The sequence below is a fragment of the Streptopelia decaocto genome, assembly GCF_964273445.1.
Source record: "Streptopelia decaocto genome assembly, chromosome: 13".
Lineage (NCBI taxonomy): Eukaryota > Metazoa > Chordata > Aves > Columbiformes > Columbidae > Streptopelia > Streptopelia decaocto.
In genome coordinates, this window is record NC_138668.1 from 2,536,223 (window position 1) to 2,553,172 (window position 16,950).

The following is a 16,950-nucleotide window of genomic DNA, read 5'->3' on the forward strand; positions in this document are numbered from 1 at the left end:
AAAGGGGACTGCAGCTGCCTCTGAGCGGAAAGCGAAGAGAGCGGCTGTAGGCGCGAGCTGCGGCGGGGCAGAGTCCCCCCACCCCCCTCCCGCTCCGCGCCGGTTGGTAGGCGCCGCCGCGCGAGGCCCGCTGGGTCTGGCGCACATGGCCCGGCGGTAGGAGCCTCCCTGCCCCTCCCCCGCTCCTTTCCCGTCGCGCTCGAGCTGGGAGCGCGCGGCCGGCGCGGGCCCGCAGCGACCCCCATGCAGGACACCGAGGAGAGCCCGGCGGCCGCGCCGCCCGACGCGCGGGGGCCCGCGGAGGAGCCCGAGCACACGGACGGGCCGCCGGCGGAGCCGCCGCCGCAGGAGGAGGAGGAGGGAGAGGAGCAGGAGGAAGAAGGCGAGTCTGAGGCACCGCCGGCGCCCCGCGAGCCGCCGCCGCCCGCCGCCGAGGAGCCTGTGGCCGCCGCCGAGCCGGAGCAGCCGCCGCCTCAGCCGCCCTCGCCTCAGCCGCTGTCCGGCCGCCAGAGCCCCGAGAAGGCGGAGGCCGAGGCCGATTCGCCGGCCGAGGCCGAGCCAGCGGCGGAGGCCAAGCCCGAGCAGCCGGCGGAGGCCGAGCCCGGGGCGGCGCAGGAGAACGGGGAGGCCGCTCCCGCCGCCCCGGCGGAGCCCGAGGACGAAATTTCCTTCAGCGACCCCGAGGACTTCGTGGACGACATCAGCGACGAAGGTGCGGGGGGGCCCGCGGCGGGGAGCGGGCGGCGGCGCTCGGGCCTGGCCGGGGGAAGGGAGGGGCCGCGGGCGGGCGGGAGAGCCCCGGGGCCCGGCCCGGCCCGCCGCCCAGGAGCGCTGGGAGCCCGGCCGGCTGGAGCTGCGCGGTTCTCCCGGAGCCGGGTCCGGGGTGGCTGGTCGTGCCGTCCCGGGTGGGTGCGTGGGGAGCCGGGATCTCTGCTGGGAAGTGCTGTCCGGGTCCCTGTGCTGGCAGGTGGCTCTAACCCTGGGTGCCGCGGTGGCCTCTCCAACGTGGTAGTAGACTGCTTGTAATACCGAGGGCACGCTTTCGTGGTATTCTTAATTCTCCTAAATTAATCCTCTTTTGCTGTATCTGTGAACTGTACGGTACCACTTAATTGCTGTTCTTAAATCTACTATTAAACCTCAAGTATTGATCTGTGGGCTGCCCTCACAAAGACGACTCATCAGCTTGTGTGCTTTCCGTTTGCCTCCATTAGTTAAACTCAACTGTAAAATCAAAAATTTTAACTTGTTGAGTAGATGTTTACCAACTAGACGTCATGGTTCTATTTTTTGTGTGCACCCAGAGTGAAATCCGTAGATGGGTAGTATGGCTTTGAGAAGAGTTAATGCTCATGGAGATGTGATAATGGTGCTTTGTGACAAGAAAATCTGGAAAAGTTATTTTTGGTACTTGAAAAAAACTGAGCCTCTTTTAAAAGTTTGGATATTGGCTGTCTTAAAATGGCCAAGCCTGTGTATAACTTCATAGCCAATCAAGGGAATAGCTAATTTTGATATATAGGAATTAGAACCCTGTTTTAGTATTTTTCAATTAAGTCTTTCTAGATAAATCATCTCTGTTCTTGAATAGCAGGATAATTTCTTTTGTCAATACTTGTTATAGCATATGTGCTATTGTAGGGTCATATGTACATGTGTCCTACATGTTGTAGGATCATATATTACATGTATCAATACTGGAAAGATGTTTCTTACAGCATCTGATTGTAAGTCAATCAGTTATTTCAGTTGTTGGTGGTATACAGGTGGTGTATGTACCTTTTAGTGATGTTTAGTTCAACAAAAGAGCAGAAAAATATCTTAAAGTGTTTGTTATTCTCAGTTTAATGGTCTTTGAACTTGTATGTTTGTTTATTAAAGAAACTTTGGCACAGTTGTCTACAAGTATGTAGTTGGATTCTTTTTGTCAAGTGTTTGCTTGATACACTTTGTCTACATGTAGGATTATTCACTTCAGTCTTTCTTCAGAAACTGGACATATTTCCTATCCTTTCCTATTTTATCGGTAAGGATTAATTTGATTAACTTCTCAGCTGTATGAATAATATGATGTTACTGGCTGAATTACAGCTGTTAAGTTTAGTCACTTTTGCTGGTCTGGTTTTCCATCTACATGTTACTTCTCGAGCTTCCTTATTCGTTTCCCCTTATCCTGATGGCTCCCCAAGGAGAGCAGCCCATATGTCAATGCTTATTTTAACATTTCATCTTCAGGAACACCTTTGAGACAGACCAGCTTTAGGATTGGAGCATCTCAGTTGTGTTGCTTCATCTTTTGTTTCCAGAGCAGTGTTGGTGCAGCAGAACAGCTGATCCAGGTTCGAGCAAGCAAAGGGATGTGCAGCAAAGCTTTAGTTCAGATAATCATAGTGGTCCTTAAAATCCTGCCAGCTGAAGATATCTGTGTACCCACCACACCCCGCTTTTCTTGTGGGTAGAGTAAGAGCTGGCTAAACCCGCCTCGTACGCTTTGAAGATTCCTTTGTTCACGATTTTGAATTTAAGGTAGAGGGAAGGGTACAATGTAGGTATTTGTCTTTAATCTGTTACAGCTTTGATTCAATACAGGGTATTGTGTTCTTGCACATGAATCTACATATGCATTCCTTGGTTTGTCTGTAGGCCTGCAAAGTCTTTTGTGAGAAGCGGTTCTGAAAAAATGACTAATACAGGAAAAAAAACCCCTTTTGTATTGTTTGTTTGTTTGTTTTGTCCATGTAGACTTCTGTGGAAATGTCCTTGTGGGGCACGCTTTCATTTCGTATGCAGGGAAAATCTAAAATACCAGATTATAGAGTAAATAAGAAATTTACATGTTATTTTACTGTAATATCAGATTTTTAAATTCCTCCTTTCAATCCTTACCACTTTTGTGGGCACAGCAGACACTTGACTGTGTGTGTCCTAAATCCTAGGCCAGTGATTACCTATCCACAATTTCAGTGTATTGTCAGCTGCCTGGAGAATGGCTTACTCCTGAAAGAATATCTTAAGATCCAGTATATACTGGGAAGTTAACTTGGCTGCAGTCCTCTGTGTTTTTCTCTTCTGGATATGTAACAGCTTGAGTCAGCTTTCAACTTTGTAGCAAAAAGCAAAAGAGTGGAACTTGGTTCAGAATATCTTTGTAACTTAAAGTACTTACAGTGTGTGTAGTGGAATTTGTCTATGGAGTGATTCCCTATAGCATATTGCTTTGGATCAATGGAAGGCTTCACATCTCTTGCGTGTAAAGGAAACTTCAATGATATTGTAAACAATCTCTTCCCAGTAGAAAGGAGCTTGAAGCTGACAGTGGAAGGACTGAACAAACCATCCCACCAGCACATACTCTCAAAATTTTTAAGATGGTGTAGGAAAGGTCAATTAGTATAGTTGAGGAATATCCAGAGCGTGAAAAGGTGTGTGCTTGTCTTCGCTTGCTGCATGCTTAAATATGGCTTTAAGTATGTTGTCTTAGACCTTCATTTTCATGTTTAATTAAAGGTTTAGATGGAGTGCGAGTTCTCAAACATAATTATAGTGATGCTAAGACATGCAGAGCTTCCAGTATGGCAGATAGTTTTGGATTATGCTAAAACTCATGTAATTTGGGAGAGAGGTACATGTTACATTTTTTTTTATCAAAGTCACGCAGTTATAATTTGAGCAAGGCTTCTAGTCAGAGCTCGGGTAGTAAATCTGCTCTGTTGTCAGTTTTGAGGACTTCGTGAGCCAGTTTCAACTCCTGAAACAAGCTATAGTGCAAGTGTTGATGTCCTCAATGTAAGTTATTTCTTTAAGAAAGTTCAAGAGTTATCTCCTTCAAGTTTGTGGAGGAACTGCATAATCACGCCTCTTAGCAAGGAAGTACTGTTGGAGTGTTGTGTATTCACTTCAGTTGTTTCTCTGATATTCCTTCAAGAATGTTCCTTCAATACCAAGTTTCTTATGAGATTCTGGAAATTTCCTGAAATTTGAAGTCTTCCTGTTCTCTTGGTATTCTTTTCATCTTTCTGCCTTCCTCCTTAATGATGTCTTGTGGTGCCTTAGTTTCTTGTGTGCTATGTCTTTGCAGAATTACTTGGTGATGTACTGAAAGATCAGCCACAGGAAGCAGATGGGATTGACTCTGTGATCGTCGTGGATAATGTTCCCCAGGTTGGACCAGACCGACTTGAGAAACTGAAGAATGTCATCCACAAAATATTTTCCAAGTTTGGTAAAATTATCAATGAGTTTTATCCAGAAGCAGATGGGAAGACAAAAGGGTAAGTCATGAAATAGGGTTGAAACACTGCTCTGATTTACCCTAGATTATTAGTGCCAATACTTTATGGCCATTTTTTATGGTGACCTCATAGCCATGGTCTTTCTTTTACCTTATTCTGTATAATCCCAACATTTAGTCTCAGTGACAAACAGAAGTACCTGAGGGAGCTGAGAAGCTTAATAGCTCATTAGGCTACAGTGTGTGGGGGGATTAATTATGGAAACAGTTTAGCTGGGTTTGGAAGACAAACTTCTGTGCAGTACTAAATGAGGGTTTTTTTGTTAATTTTTTGCCATGGCTAATAAATAGGTTGAAGGTCCATTTTAGTTAAAATCTTAGTAGCAGTGGGTGTACAGTTGATTGCAAATGGACTGTCAATATTCTGTCTGGCTGCAAGTGCTTATGCTTACATTAGTGACTCCAGTTCATCAAGCCCTTCCCAGGACCCTTTCCACCCTTGCCAGCTTCTGATCCCTGTTCCTGATTTATTGCAGCATCTGGAACCAGAAATGATCAAGCCCAAAGGGAGAGGGCAAGGGAAAGAAAGTTTCAGGGAGGGAAACAAGGCAAAAATCAATCCGATAAACATGAGGTTTTACTGAGACTTGTTACTATGGTTGGAGTAGCATATGTTCATGAGTTTAAGAGGAATCAGTAGTTTAGAAAGTATAAATAGTGGGTTTTCTGGGGTGGGGGACTGTTGGTTCTGTAAGGTCAGCATGAGAAATTTATTCTCTCTGTTCATGCCTCTCTTTAAGGCAGTCTCCGACAGTCTTCAGAATGCTTTAAGTCTGCTAGGCTACAAGCTAGATTGTATTAGTGATAAGACGGAAGCTGAATTATATTAAGTGTAACTGCAAAATGAGTGATGGTTTGAGATGCCTATGAGAGCAGGGTTTACAGTTTCTAAACATGAACTGTCATTGAGCCGGGAAGAGCTGCAAGCTTAACTTGTCTGTTACCAGCTCTCGTTCTGTGTTGCGCTGAACTTGAATTAATTCATTCTAGCCCATTTACAAAAAGGGGTATCAGTTTAATCGGGTCAAGCCCATACAGGTAAAAAGCGTATATGTTTGCCTGTGGCCAAAATGAGGATTAATTGCTTTTGACCCTAATTGCTTAGGGGCAAGACAAGAAGTTATTGTGTAGATGCTCCATACTGAGTTCTTAGTTCATCCTCATTGTTTCTTTTTATTTATTTTATTTCTTTTTTTTCATGAGCCTGTTATGTAGTCAGTGATGACTTCCTACTTTCGTTGTCCTTCATTGTAGGTACATCTTTCTGGAGTACGTGTCTCCGTCTCATGCAGTGGATGCTGTGAAGAATGCCGATGGATACAAACTGGATAAGCAGCACACTTTCAGAGTCAACCTTTTCACAGACTTTGACAAGTGAGTGCAGCCATCGTGTGTATCTGTAGATTTTGGGATTCTAATCAAGAGTGCCTGCACAGAGTGTAACCAATCAAATTGCCCTTTCAGGTACATGACAATCAGTGATGAATGGGAAATCCCTGAGAAACAGCCTTTTAAGGATTTGGTAAGGATTTTATGGAAACGTGGAAAGAATATTCAGCCTAACATAAAGTGATTACTTCATTGCTGGAGTGTTCCTATGAAAATACAAACGATGTGTTAGGAGTGTGGTTATAAGTAGCAGTTGTGATCTCGTGCTCCTTCATTCTCACGGTCACGAAGTGACAGGAAGAGCTTAGTGGTTCTGCTTAGTAGTTCCACATAGAGTAAAACTTGAGCAAACGATGATTTTGCACAGGTAATTTAAAAATAGAATTTTGAAAGCATCATCTTATGTATTTAAATGTTTGAGGCACTCTTCTGCGTTTGTTACCACTAGCTTTGTAAAAAATAAACAACAAAACCACAAAAAAAATCCTTAAGTAATTCAGGCAAGAAGTGTTAGACATTGTCAAACCGCCTTGACGGTCCACCTTTTTATAATCTGTTCTCTTAGCCTCCAGTAACCAGTAGTTTGAATTATTTTATTTCACTTTAAAAACTTGTTTGCAGTTGTAGGACTCCAAAATTGTGCATACTATGTAAGATCGGCTTCCACCTGCCAGGTAGATAGTAATTTGGGGAACTTGTCATCTTAGCCTTTGACTCACTAATAGTCTTTTTGCTTCTGTTTTTCTTAGGGGAATCTCCGATACTGGTTGGAAGATCCTGATTGTAGGGATCAGTACAGTGTGATCTTTGAGTCAGGAGACCGGACCTCCATTTTTTGGAATGATATCAAGGAACCTGTTCAAATTGAGGACAGAGCAGTGAGTGTCCTGGAAGTGCTGTACATTGCAGATACACTGTCAGTCTCATTCGTTTTGTGACATTTCAGGTTTTTCATTTTTTTAAAAAAAAACACTTTTTCCCCCCATTGCTGAAATACCTATTTTCTTCCTTTTGAAGAGTAGTGATGAAACTACATCCTTTAGAATTAGACTTAGCTGCTTAGATGAAACAAATGTGGAGTTAACTTGCCTGTGGTGGTTTTTTTTAACTGCTCCATGGTGCCTATTAGTTTCCTTCATCTCTATATTATAGGTGATTCAGAAAGACCTGAAAATGCAAAGTCAGAGTTTGAGGAGTACTATTCATTAGAGCTTAGTATGTGCTTAAGTATGTTGCTTCTGATGACTTCTTGGTTTTTTTTGCTGACTGCAGAGGTGCTAAAGAGGAATAGCTGGTTTGGTAATAGTATGTAAAGGGAGAATTAGTGTGTCTGCCTGCTGCAGGCAGTTGACCTGCTGAGAGCTGTTGGTACCCAGAAGCCTTTTTTTTTAATAACCATTGTGCATTACAGTAGAAGGAAGTCAGCTCTGGGTTGATGAGTGATTTTGCTCATCATCATGGTCTATATTGAAATCTTTCTAACTTAGCTGAAGGTCAAGAGCTATATTGTTGTTAAGGAGTTTGAAATGCCCTTACTTCTGAGGAGAGTATGTTCTAACCAGGGCTGAAAGACAACAAGGAAACCCAAGCCTGTTCAGTAGGTTTAATTGTTACTGTACAAAAGTTGTCACTGTACCTGGAAGATGTTTTTGGTGATCATCAGTAAATTGAAGAGGTCTCAATTAACAGTTTTCAAGCTGAAGAATAAGTACTGTGCATGTTCCACAACTAGTCCAAGGTATCGCTGCTTCTAAGATCTTTGCTTAGGAAATGGATTTGCAAAATGTGATGCTACAAACTACACATTAATTCTTTCCCCTTTAGGAATCCAGAATGAAATTAAACCTTTGCCTATACTTTTTTATTTTAAATCCAGCGGTGGACAGAAACCTATGTGCGTTGGTCCCCAAAAGGTACCTACTTGGCTACGTTCCACCAGAGAGGCATTGCGCTTTGGGGCGGAGAGAAGTTCAAGCAGATTCAGAGGTTTAGTCACCAGGGAGTGCAGCTTATTGACTTCTCGCCCTGCGAAAGGTACAGAGTATGACACTGGTTTGGGCTAAGGATTGAAAGCATGAAGGACACATGTTCTGGCTTCTGAGCTTTCAAATCTCATTTGGTTGGGGTCTTCTGTTCTCCTTTGCCTTTAGAAGTACTCCTTTTCATGCATAAATCCTTCTTAGAATGAGTGAAATTCTGCCTGACTTTCTTTTGACTTCAGGAAAGATACTTAACATGATCTGGAGTAATTGATCTACAAAATTGAGCTGCGAAGTTTCCTCAAAGATGTTATTATCCCAAGGGAGAAGACCATATTATTCCTCTTTAATTGGATGGGATATCTACAGTGTTAGATTTCTCAGTCTCTGAGAAGTTTCAGTTGAGTAGCATCCTCCAAATCAGTAGTGCTGAAATTAATTACTTAAGATTTCTTCCGTGTTAGAGAGTTCCTAAAGAAGGCTACAACAACTTCAGGACTGAGATGCAGCTTGTTTTGCTAGTTTTCAAGTAACATGTTTGGAAGCGATTAGGCTCTATGTTTTATTGTATTAAAAAGATAAATATTATCTTTAAAGGGAGAAGTCTAGTATACTTATAGTTCACGTTAGCCAAAGTCAATGGATTTATATTTAGTTTAAAGCCAATGATGTTTGTGTGGTAAAATGATACAGTAAATAACAGCGTGTTTGAGTTCCCTCTCTTGTGACATCAATATGGGAAGAAGAATTGCAGATAAATCTAGAGTCTTTGAAGCCAGCAGGATACTGTGTCTTGGAAGCTTTCTTCCCCCATATACTGTTCTTATTTTTCCCTCCTCTCCAAAAAATTCCACTGGAGAAACTGCTATTTGAAAGAGCATTGTATTTAAATATTATTTGGACAGAAGCCTGCTTGTACTAACAGATGAAGTTTCAGTAGTGAAATTGATTATTTCTTTTGTAGGTATTTAGTGACCTTCAGCCCTTTGATGGACACGCAGGATGACCCTCAGGCCATTATCATCTGGGATATTCTGACTGGGCAAAAGAAGCGAGGGTTCCACTGTGAAAACTCCGCTCACTGGCCTATTTTTAAGTAGGTTGAGAATCAAAATCAGAGCAGAGCAAAGTAGTCCCAGACTTCATTTAATAAAGAAGCAGTTCCTATCTAATTTTCTCTTTTTAATTAGTTTTTATTTTCCTTTGTTTAGATGGAGTCATGATGGTAAATTCTTTGCTCGAATGACTTCAGATACCCTCAGCATCTATGAAACACCTGTAAGTTCTTGCCCCCCCCCCCCCTTTTTTTTTTAACATAATGCTTCTTGCATTACAATGTGAGTCTTTCCCATGGTACCTATTTTAAAGGATACATTTTAATAATACCCTCTAAAGCTGGGCTTAAAAGGTGAGAAATTCATTTGCACTTGTCTTGTTCTTTCCTGAGTGAAAAACCTTAGCTCAATCTGACTGTAAATTTCACACCACACTTCTAAGGACCAGACAGCTCAATGTACTACTTAAAAGAGTCAATAGGATCAAGGTTAGATGATGCCTCCCAGCTCTCAGTAGCAGTTGAGTGCTAAAGTACCCAAAACTCAGTATAATTTGCAGCCTAATCTAGTCTGTTTTGCCTTTTCATTATAATTCAGGTTGCTGTACTCATTAATTCTGTACAGCAATTTTGGTTTTGTAATTGTGATATACATATGTTCATAATAAAAATAGGCATACAGGATCTCTGAAAACTACACAATTTCCTAGTGTGTGTGCTCTAACAATAAGACTAGAAGGTGCATGTGTGAATCTAAGAACGTTACTAACTTGAAAATTTATACCTTTCTCTTTTAGTCTATGGGTTTGTTGGACAAAAAAAGCTTGAAAATCACTGGGATACGGTGAGTCTGTTCCTTTGTGAGGATAACTGCTCTGTTTAGTTGGAATTTTTATGTCTGGGGCTTTGTGATGGTGAGAGAAGACTTTAGACTGACCAGAGCAAATGGCCTTATATGCTGAAGTGGCTTAAAATTAGACAAACTGGCAAAAAGGAATGCAAGATTCTCCATTTACTGATGTCCACAGCTGACAGCTCCTGTGCTTTGAAATCCTCTTTGTGGTGCTGCTTAATCCAGGCTCTAGTTTGGGAGTCCTGTTCCTTGTCTACGAAACCAAACCGGAATGCAGTTTATTAGGGAATATCTCCCCAATAAGATTTGTACACTGGCCTAAGACAGCGTGCTGTCAACTGCCAGCTGGCATAGGATTTTTTTTGCTCCTTGATTTAATCAGCCTGTTTCTTAGATCTGTGGTGGTTACACTGGGTGTAACCCCTACTTCTTAGTGAAATGTGCTGTTTTGATAACATCGGTCATATAGCAAGTTTAAATAGCAGCTTAAAAATCTGGTTTGGTATATGTGTAGGGTTATTAATTTGTCCTCAGTTGCTTGTATCTGTCTGTATTATTGAGAGTTGATGTTTGTCTGCAACGTTCAGATACAATGATTAAAATGGTTTCTGCTTGTACTATCTGTGACTGAAAATTAAAATGGTGTATTTTTAACCTTCTTCCTGTAGAGACTTCTCTTGGTCTCCAGGTGGTAATATAATTGCTTTCTGGGTGCCTGAGGACAAAGACATCCCTGCAAGAGTGACTTTGATGCAGCTGCCTTCTAGACAAGAAATTCGTGTGCGGAATTTGTTCAACGTGGTAGATTGTAAACTGCACTGGCAGAAGAACGGGGATTACCTGTGTGTGAAGGTAGACAGGACTCCCAAGGGCACACAGGTATGTGAATTCTGATTACGTTCATAACATTTGGTTTGATCTCATGCTGCCACCTCATTTTCTTGCAGTGCTGTCTTTTAGTATAGACAGTGTAAATTACATCGTGTCAAAGCTATTTTTCATTTTTCCATTTGAATTTGAGATGAGTGGAGAGCAAAATCTATGTAATATTTTTATCCAGGGTTTGCTTCAACTTCAGTGGCATCTTGGGCTTGGGTGAGAGCTACACGCCTCACCTTTCCCTACTCGCTGATAAGTGGTTGTCGTGCTGCACAATGTGCCCTACATTTATCTGTCTTAATTAAATTTCATAACAGTCTGAAAAAAATGCTTTTTTCATCAATTCTTCAGTTATTCTTTATCAGAACACTAAGAGTTAGAATGTGCTCAGTAATGAGGCATACTGTATTTATCTACTCTCATGAAAGAAACCTTGATTCTGTCTCTCATCTTGCATCCTGACAGGCTAATTATGTAGTTGTCCTTCTATGCCTAGTGATGTAATTATTTTCTGTGCTGCTTCTGTTCTGGATAATGAACTAATCTTGGCCTTTACAGGGAGTAGTGACCAACTTTGAAATATTCCGAATGAGAGAGAAACAGGTGCCAGTGGATGTGGTGGAAATGAAAGGTAGTGCCAAGTCTTGCCTTACTTTTGATCTTTAACTTCTTTGTAATAGACATTTGGGGGTTTTTTAGAAATTTCTGTCAACTTGTGACGTAATTAGGAAATCAACCCTTTAAAAGGACCAACAGTATTTGTCGCAGGATGTCTCATAAAAATGAGAAATCAAAACTTTTGTTGCTACTCATGCTTGGAACTGACTTGAAAAATAACAGAACTGAAAATCTGTTATTAATGAAGATGGAAGGGCTGATAATGAGTGTATTTTGTAGAAGATGGGAGACTTGCTGTTGCTTGACTAAAACACTTCCCATAACTCCCCACATTTGCCCTGTCAACCTGTATTGTCTATATGGCAAAGTCCATTAACTGATGGGTTCCTTCTCTTTAGTGTGTTGTTTTTCTTTGGTAACTGCTTGAGATCAGAGCTTTGTATTGTCTTTTGATGGAGTTTTGACCACTCTTTTTTGTTGCAGAAAGCATCATAGCCTTTGCTTGGGAGCCAAATGGGAGCAAGTTTGCTGTGTTGCATGGAGAAACTCCACGAATCTCGGTTTCCTTTTACCATGTTAAAAACAATGGGAAAATAGAACTCATAAGTAAGTGACTGAAAAACAAGTGAAAAGTGCAGATACTAAGCATTTTGCATGGCAATAGATGCAGTAAACTCAAAACTGGCTGTTTGGGGTGGAAAGAATGGCGTGGAGGTAAGGGCTGTTGTTAGCACTTATGTGCAAGGTTCAGAAATGTCTTTTGAGGAATGGATGGAATTCACTGCTTGTAAGCTCATTGATGGCATTGAATTGAGATATTTTTCTGAATTACTCTTGTTTCTTTCCAGAAACGTTTGACAAGCAGCAAGCAAACACGATATTCTGGAGTCCTCAAGGGCAATTTGTAGTGCTGGCTGGCCTCAGAAGGTGAGTGTTGCACAGGTTACTGAACACAATTGTTTTAAGGAGGAAAAAGACTGGAGTATCTCATCAAGAAGTGTTTGGTATCTTCATGAACACTGCATTGCTGTATAATCCTGATACAGCTTTGCAAAAGCAAAGGAAAAGTAGAGATGCAATTTAATGCTGTAGCTCAGTCATTTGTAACTTTTATTTGCTGTTTTTCCCACATGAAATGAAAAATCCTTTTTTCAACAGAAAAGTGGATATTTCGAAATACTTTTCAGCTGGTGAATTTAAATACTGACTCTCAACTAATCCAGTTTAAACTCTGCATGTGGCTGTTATAATGCATTTGTTGTCGCAGCCTTGTGCTTCATCGTGGGCCATATCTCTTAATGACCAAGCTGTTTTGTGAAAACATTATCAGGAAAGTTTCACATTAGAGCAAGTGAAAATTATATTTATTAAGCAGTTGAGCAGTATTTGCCTTTACATGCTTTCAGTGCTGCTGTTCATCTTGGAAATCTATTTTTTTTGTCTTTAGTCTTCACTACTTAAATATGTCTAAGCATATGATTGTTAAACTTTGGCTGTAACTTGCCTATAGTATGTTTTCACTGGGACTTTAAGAACAGAAATAAAATGGGTTAAGGGTCACTGAACACAGAAACAAAAGTGACATTCTTACCTGGATTTTTGTCTTTATTCATCACACTGCTTTCTAGCCACAGAGACTGGTATGAACCTGTCTCTTGGTTGCTGTGAAAACTTATCCTTGTAGGGAGGAGTTGTAAACATGCAGCTGGTGAAATGCTTTTTTAAAAAAACAGGCTGTATTAGTGTGTAAAACAATCTGTCTGGTTTTGTCTTTGCAGCATGAATGGTGCCTTAGCATTTGTTGATACATCTGACTGCACCATGATGAATATTGCTGAACACTATACAGCTTCGGATGTGGAATGGGATCCTACCGGCAGATACATTGTGACTTCTGTGTCTTGGTGGAGCCACAAGGTACCGACCCTTTCTGGTTTTGTTTTGTGGGGTTTTTTGTGTTGTTTTTTTTTCTTCCAGAGGTATTGGAAGAAAAAATGGACACCTGTCACTGGTCATGCAACTTAAAACCTGCACCATAGTTTTATGCCGTAATTTCTGAACATCAGCATTTATTTGGGCCATTAGCTTCACTGGTTGTACAAAATAAGTTCTGGAAGGGAAGTTCATTAATTCAAACTGAGTGTCCTTTTTCTAAATTTTAATTATGTCTTCAGCGATTTGAAACTTGACTCCTTGTGGTTCACACAGAAGGGCAGAATGTATTACACTTGTCATTACTTTTGCTTGGTTCCAGCCACTGCGCTGTAATCTCTCCTGTACAAGTATAGAATCTGAGACTTGAGAATCTGATAGAAGGGCTGGCTTAGTTTCAAACTGTTCTGATCCTCCAGAACGTAACTTCTTGCAAAGCTTCAATGGAACAAATATTTTGCTGAGGAATGTGAGTGGTGCAAGGAAGGTGCTAACGCAAAGATCACCGTGGCTCTGTTGATTAATGGTGCTAATATTATAAAAAAAAGATCCTTAACACTGTAGTGTCCACTCCATGTCTGAAGTTATAGTTTATCTTGACTGAGATGATGCTCTGTTCTTCCAGGTGGACAATGCATATTGGTTATGGACCTTCCAAGGCCGTCTGCTTCAGAAGAACAATAAAGACAGGTTCTGTCAGCTTCTCTGGAGACCACGACCTGCGACCTTGCTCAGTGAGGATCAGATCAAGGTAGTGTATTCCACCGCCTCTTTCTGCTGCTGCTGATTTGGTGGATTTCCTAGAAGAGAGATGTTTTTTAAAATTGCATAGCCTGCTTGGGCCTACTGAAGGAATTCTTACAGAATATGATGGTTGTGATCGCTAGTCTGATATCCTCGTTGAAATAAAATTCCCTGTTTTACAGCAAATTAAGAAGGACCTGAAGAAATACTCCAAGATATTTGAGCAGAAGGATCGTCTGAGCCAGTCCAAAGCTTCAAAGGCAAGACACTTTTGGAATATAATAATGTAGATGAAACTCTTCTAATCTGTTCTTAGTTACATTGTAATGGTGATGTGTAAGTTGAATTTCTTTAAATTTCTGTGTTCATTTGAATCCAGATGGTTAAAGTTAGTTCCAAAAGGTAGTTCAGACAGACACAACTAAACTGTCAGATTAAGCAGTAATGAATCTGGAAAGGCTTGTTAAGCAAAGGTGGTAAAATTTTGAAGTTCTTAGCGAGTTGCTGCATTAGCCAGTCTTTAAATTAAGAAAAGCTCATTTTAAAAAACCCTCACCAAAACAGCTTTTTGATTACATAAGAGAAATATCTTTTTTCTTAAGTCAGTAGAAAGTATGTTCACGAGAAAACGTTCGACTCGCTGTAACAAATGCATTGCATGTGAATTTGATTGATTGGAGGTTTAACAACGTCTTCCTGCTCTGCAGGAGCTGGTGGAAAGGAGACGTACGATGATGGAAGAGTTCAGAAAGTACCGCAAGATGGCACAAGAGCTGTACATGGAGCAGAGGAACGAGCGTTTAGAGCTCCGCGGAGGTGAGCCACACAGCGTACGCGCAGAGACCTGCTGCTGGATAATTGCTGCTTCTTGCCAAATAACTACCCTGTTCTGGGGATTCATCCACTTCTCTCGCTCTCCATTTCCTGTCAAATCTAATCCCTTTTTCTCTGAGGGTTATTAATGCTTTTTTTCCTCAATCGCAACAGGGATTTTTATCAATAGGAGAAAGCTCAGATATTGCTGGCTGTGAGATTTTGGTATCTGCGTTTTTACCTCACTTCTTTATGCTTCAAGGCAAGCGTTGGCTTGACCTTGTGTTAAGACTGTGGAGAGATTTGGGTGTTGCTTTTAACCAGCAAATCCACAAAAGTCCTGTTGTGGGTACAGTAGTGCCTTGGTTGTCATTTGGTGAATTTAACATGTAATTGTTATGATTTAAAGCACCAAACACTTCTTATTTCACCGCTGCTTTAAGGACTGTTTGTGCCAGGACCATCAGATCTTTCTATTGCTGCCTTGTTTGATGCATTCAGTGTTAACGTTTCCTCCATTGCAGGGGTGGACACAGACGAGCTGGACAGCAATGTCGATGACTGGGAGGAGGAGACTGTTGAATTTTTTATCAATGAAGAAATTATTACCCTTGCAGAACCAGAGTAATTCATAAAAGTGTGGTAAGACAGCACACTTCCTCTCAGCATGGAGAAACTTTGTCAGCTATTGCTATAGATTCAATAATTTGCTGGAGAAGGTTAGGTCTGTTGCGTGAGTGAACGTGGTGTTCTCTGAAGTGATTTATGTTTTCTCTGTGGCTAGAGAGGACAAAAGTGGTTTTTACAATGAATCAGAGATGGTGAGATTTATGAGCTGTACTGAGCAGAATATTGTGCATGTTCTGTTTTGCCAGAGTGATCAAAGACACAACAGTGTCAGGGTCAACTGCTAAGCACAGTGTATTGGAAACTGTCAGTAGGAGGAGTTGTAGTTAGTACAAGAGAGAAATTTCTCCTTTTGGAAGAACTGCATGTTAGTTCAGGACTGGACAGAGTTTAATTACTGTACTAACAATTATACAGCAAGTTGACCGTGATAAAACTTCTTTGCTGTTATTTTCTAGAAATGTGTAGAATTCAGGTAGTAGTAGATTCTTGTGCACTGACTGTCACTGCTTGTTGCTGAATTCTTTAATTTAATCTGGTGCTTTTCCCTGTTCCTTTTTGTGAATTCATAGTATGTATGTACATGTTGAAAAGAGGCTGCTTGCAGCCCCTATTGTAGGAAATGTCATTTGGGGAGCTTGACATTGTTGTATTGACAAAGGAAAAGATGTTTTGATAGTGAAGACACTTACACAGGGCTTAAAACCTGGAATGGGCTCCTGCTGTCACATTTAGGACTTCACTTAAGAAGGAGGGAGACTGGAAGTGTGCCCCTCGCAGCTGTAAGACACCCCACAGCCCTTAATCCTGCAGATAATTAAGGAACTCAAGTAAAATGAGCAGCATATCTCTTGGAACTGTAGAAAAATTTAATAGCTTTGATACCCCTTTGAATGTATCTGGATCTGTCCATACGTGGGAGATCCTTTTATGGAAGGAAGAAGGCGAGCAGCTGCTTAGCCTATGGACTTAAACATCAGCTTAAGAACAGCTGGTTGAGCTGTTTGTATGAAAGCACAGTAACTAACTTACCTCTTTTTTCTTTGCAGCACCACCACATCTTGTGCCGAAAAGAAGTTTGTTCATTTTCAGAAGGCCTGCATCAACTTTGGAATTTTTAATCCATATTCTTGCACTCTGGAAGGGTGGATGCACCAGGTTTTCTCTGTTCTGACACATTGTAGTGCCTTTAAGTCTTGCTGCCTGCTGCAGTGGGACACTGGAAAGGCGCTGCTTTTAAATTTTTATTCTTTAGGGTTTGATTTTTTTTTTTTTTTTTCCTTTTTAATCCACTACTACCAGTATTTACTTCCTGACTCCCGTGCAGTACTTACCAACTGGCAGTTTTTGACTGTTGCCGGTGAGGTGAGATTCATCAGTGCAACTCTGTCTCACACACACGCACGATGTTTCTGTTTCAGGACTTTTTCTATGTCCGGAGTGCATGGACAGGTGTTCATTTTGTTTGGGCAAAAGTCAACAGAACCATTTTTCGTATGATGTGTTTTAGTGTGCTGAAGCAGCACTACAGTGGGCTATATCCTCCTCCTTTCAGATTGTGAAAGGATGTCTCCCTCTAAAGAGCTGAATATGGAAATAAAAGCAGACCTATACTAAAACCAGGCTGGCTACGCGTTGTTTGTGGGGAATCTTTCCCTGAATGATGAAAATCAAACAGACCCGCATTAATAGGAGTGCGTTTGCTATATTGACTATATGGTTCCTTTGGCTCTTTATTAATCCCAGTTCCTCATGGCTCTTCTTGTTTTGT

At 41.3% G+C, this 16,950-nt stretch overlaps 1 protein-coding gene across 1 annotated transcript; it reads left to right on the plus strand.

Moving 5' to 3' along the window:
• Nucleotides 1-103: 103 nt before the first annotated feature.
• On the plus strand, nt 104-16,798 carry EIF3B (eukaryotic translation initiation factor 3 subunit B). The gene is made up of 19 exons (XM_082064896.1): nt 104-712; nt 4,079-4,271; nt 5,546-5,665; nt 5,756-5,813; nt 6,430-6,558; nt 7,557-7,714; nt 8,624-8,755; nt 8,871-8,937; nt 9,511-9,557; nt 10,235-10,445; nt 11,004-11,076; nt 11,547-11,669; nt 11,912-11,990; nt 12,842-12,980; nt 13,621-13,746; nt 13,922-13,999; nt 14,447-14,555; nt 15,077-15,194; nt 16,229-16,798. Exons 1-18 carry the CDS (start codon nt 244-246, stop codon nt 15,178-15,180), a joined length of 2,415 nt encoding a protein of 804 aa, XP_081921022.1. The 5' UTR covers nt 104-243; the 3' UTR covers nt 15,181-15,194; nt 16,229-16,798.
• Nucleotides 16,799-16,950: the final 152 nt, after the last annotated feature.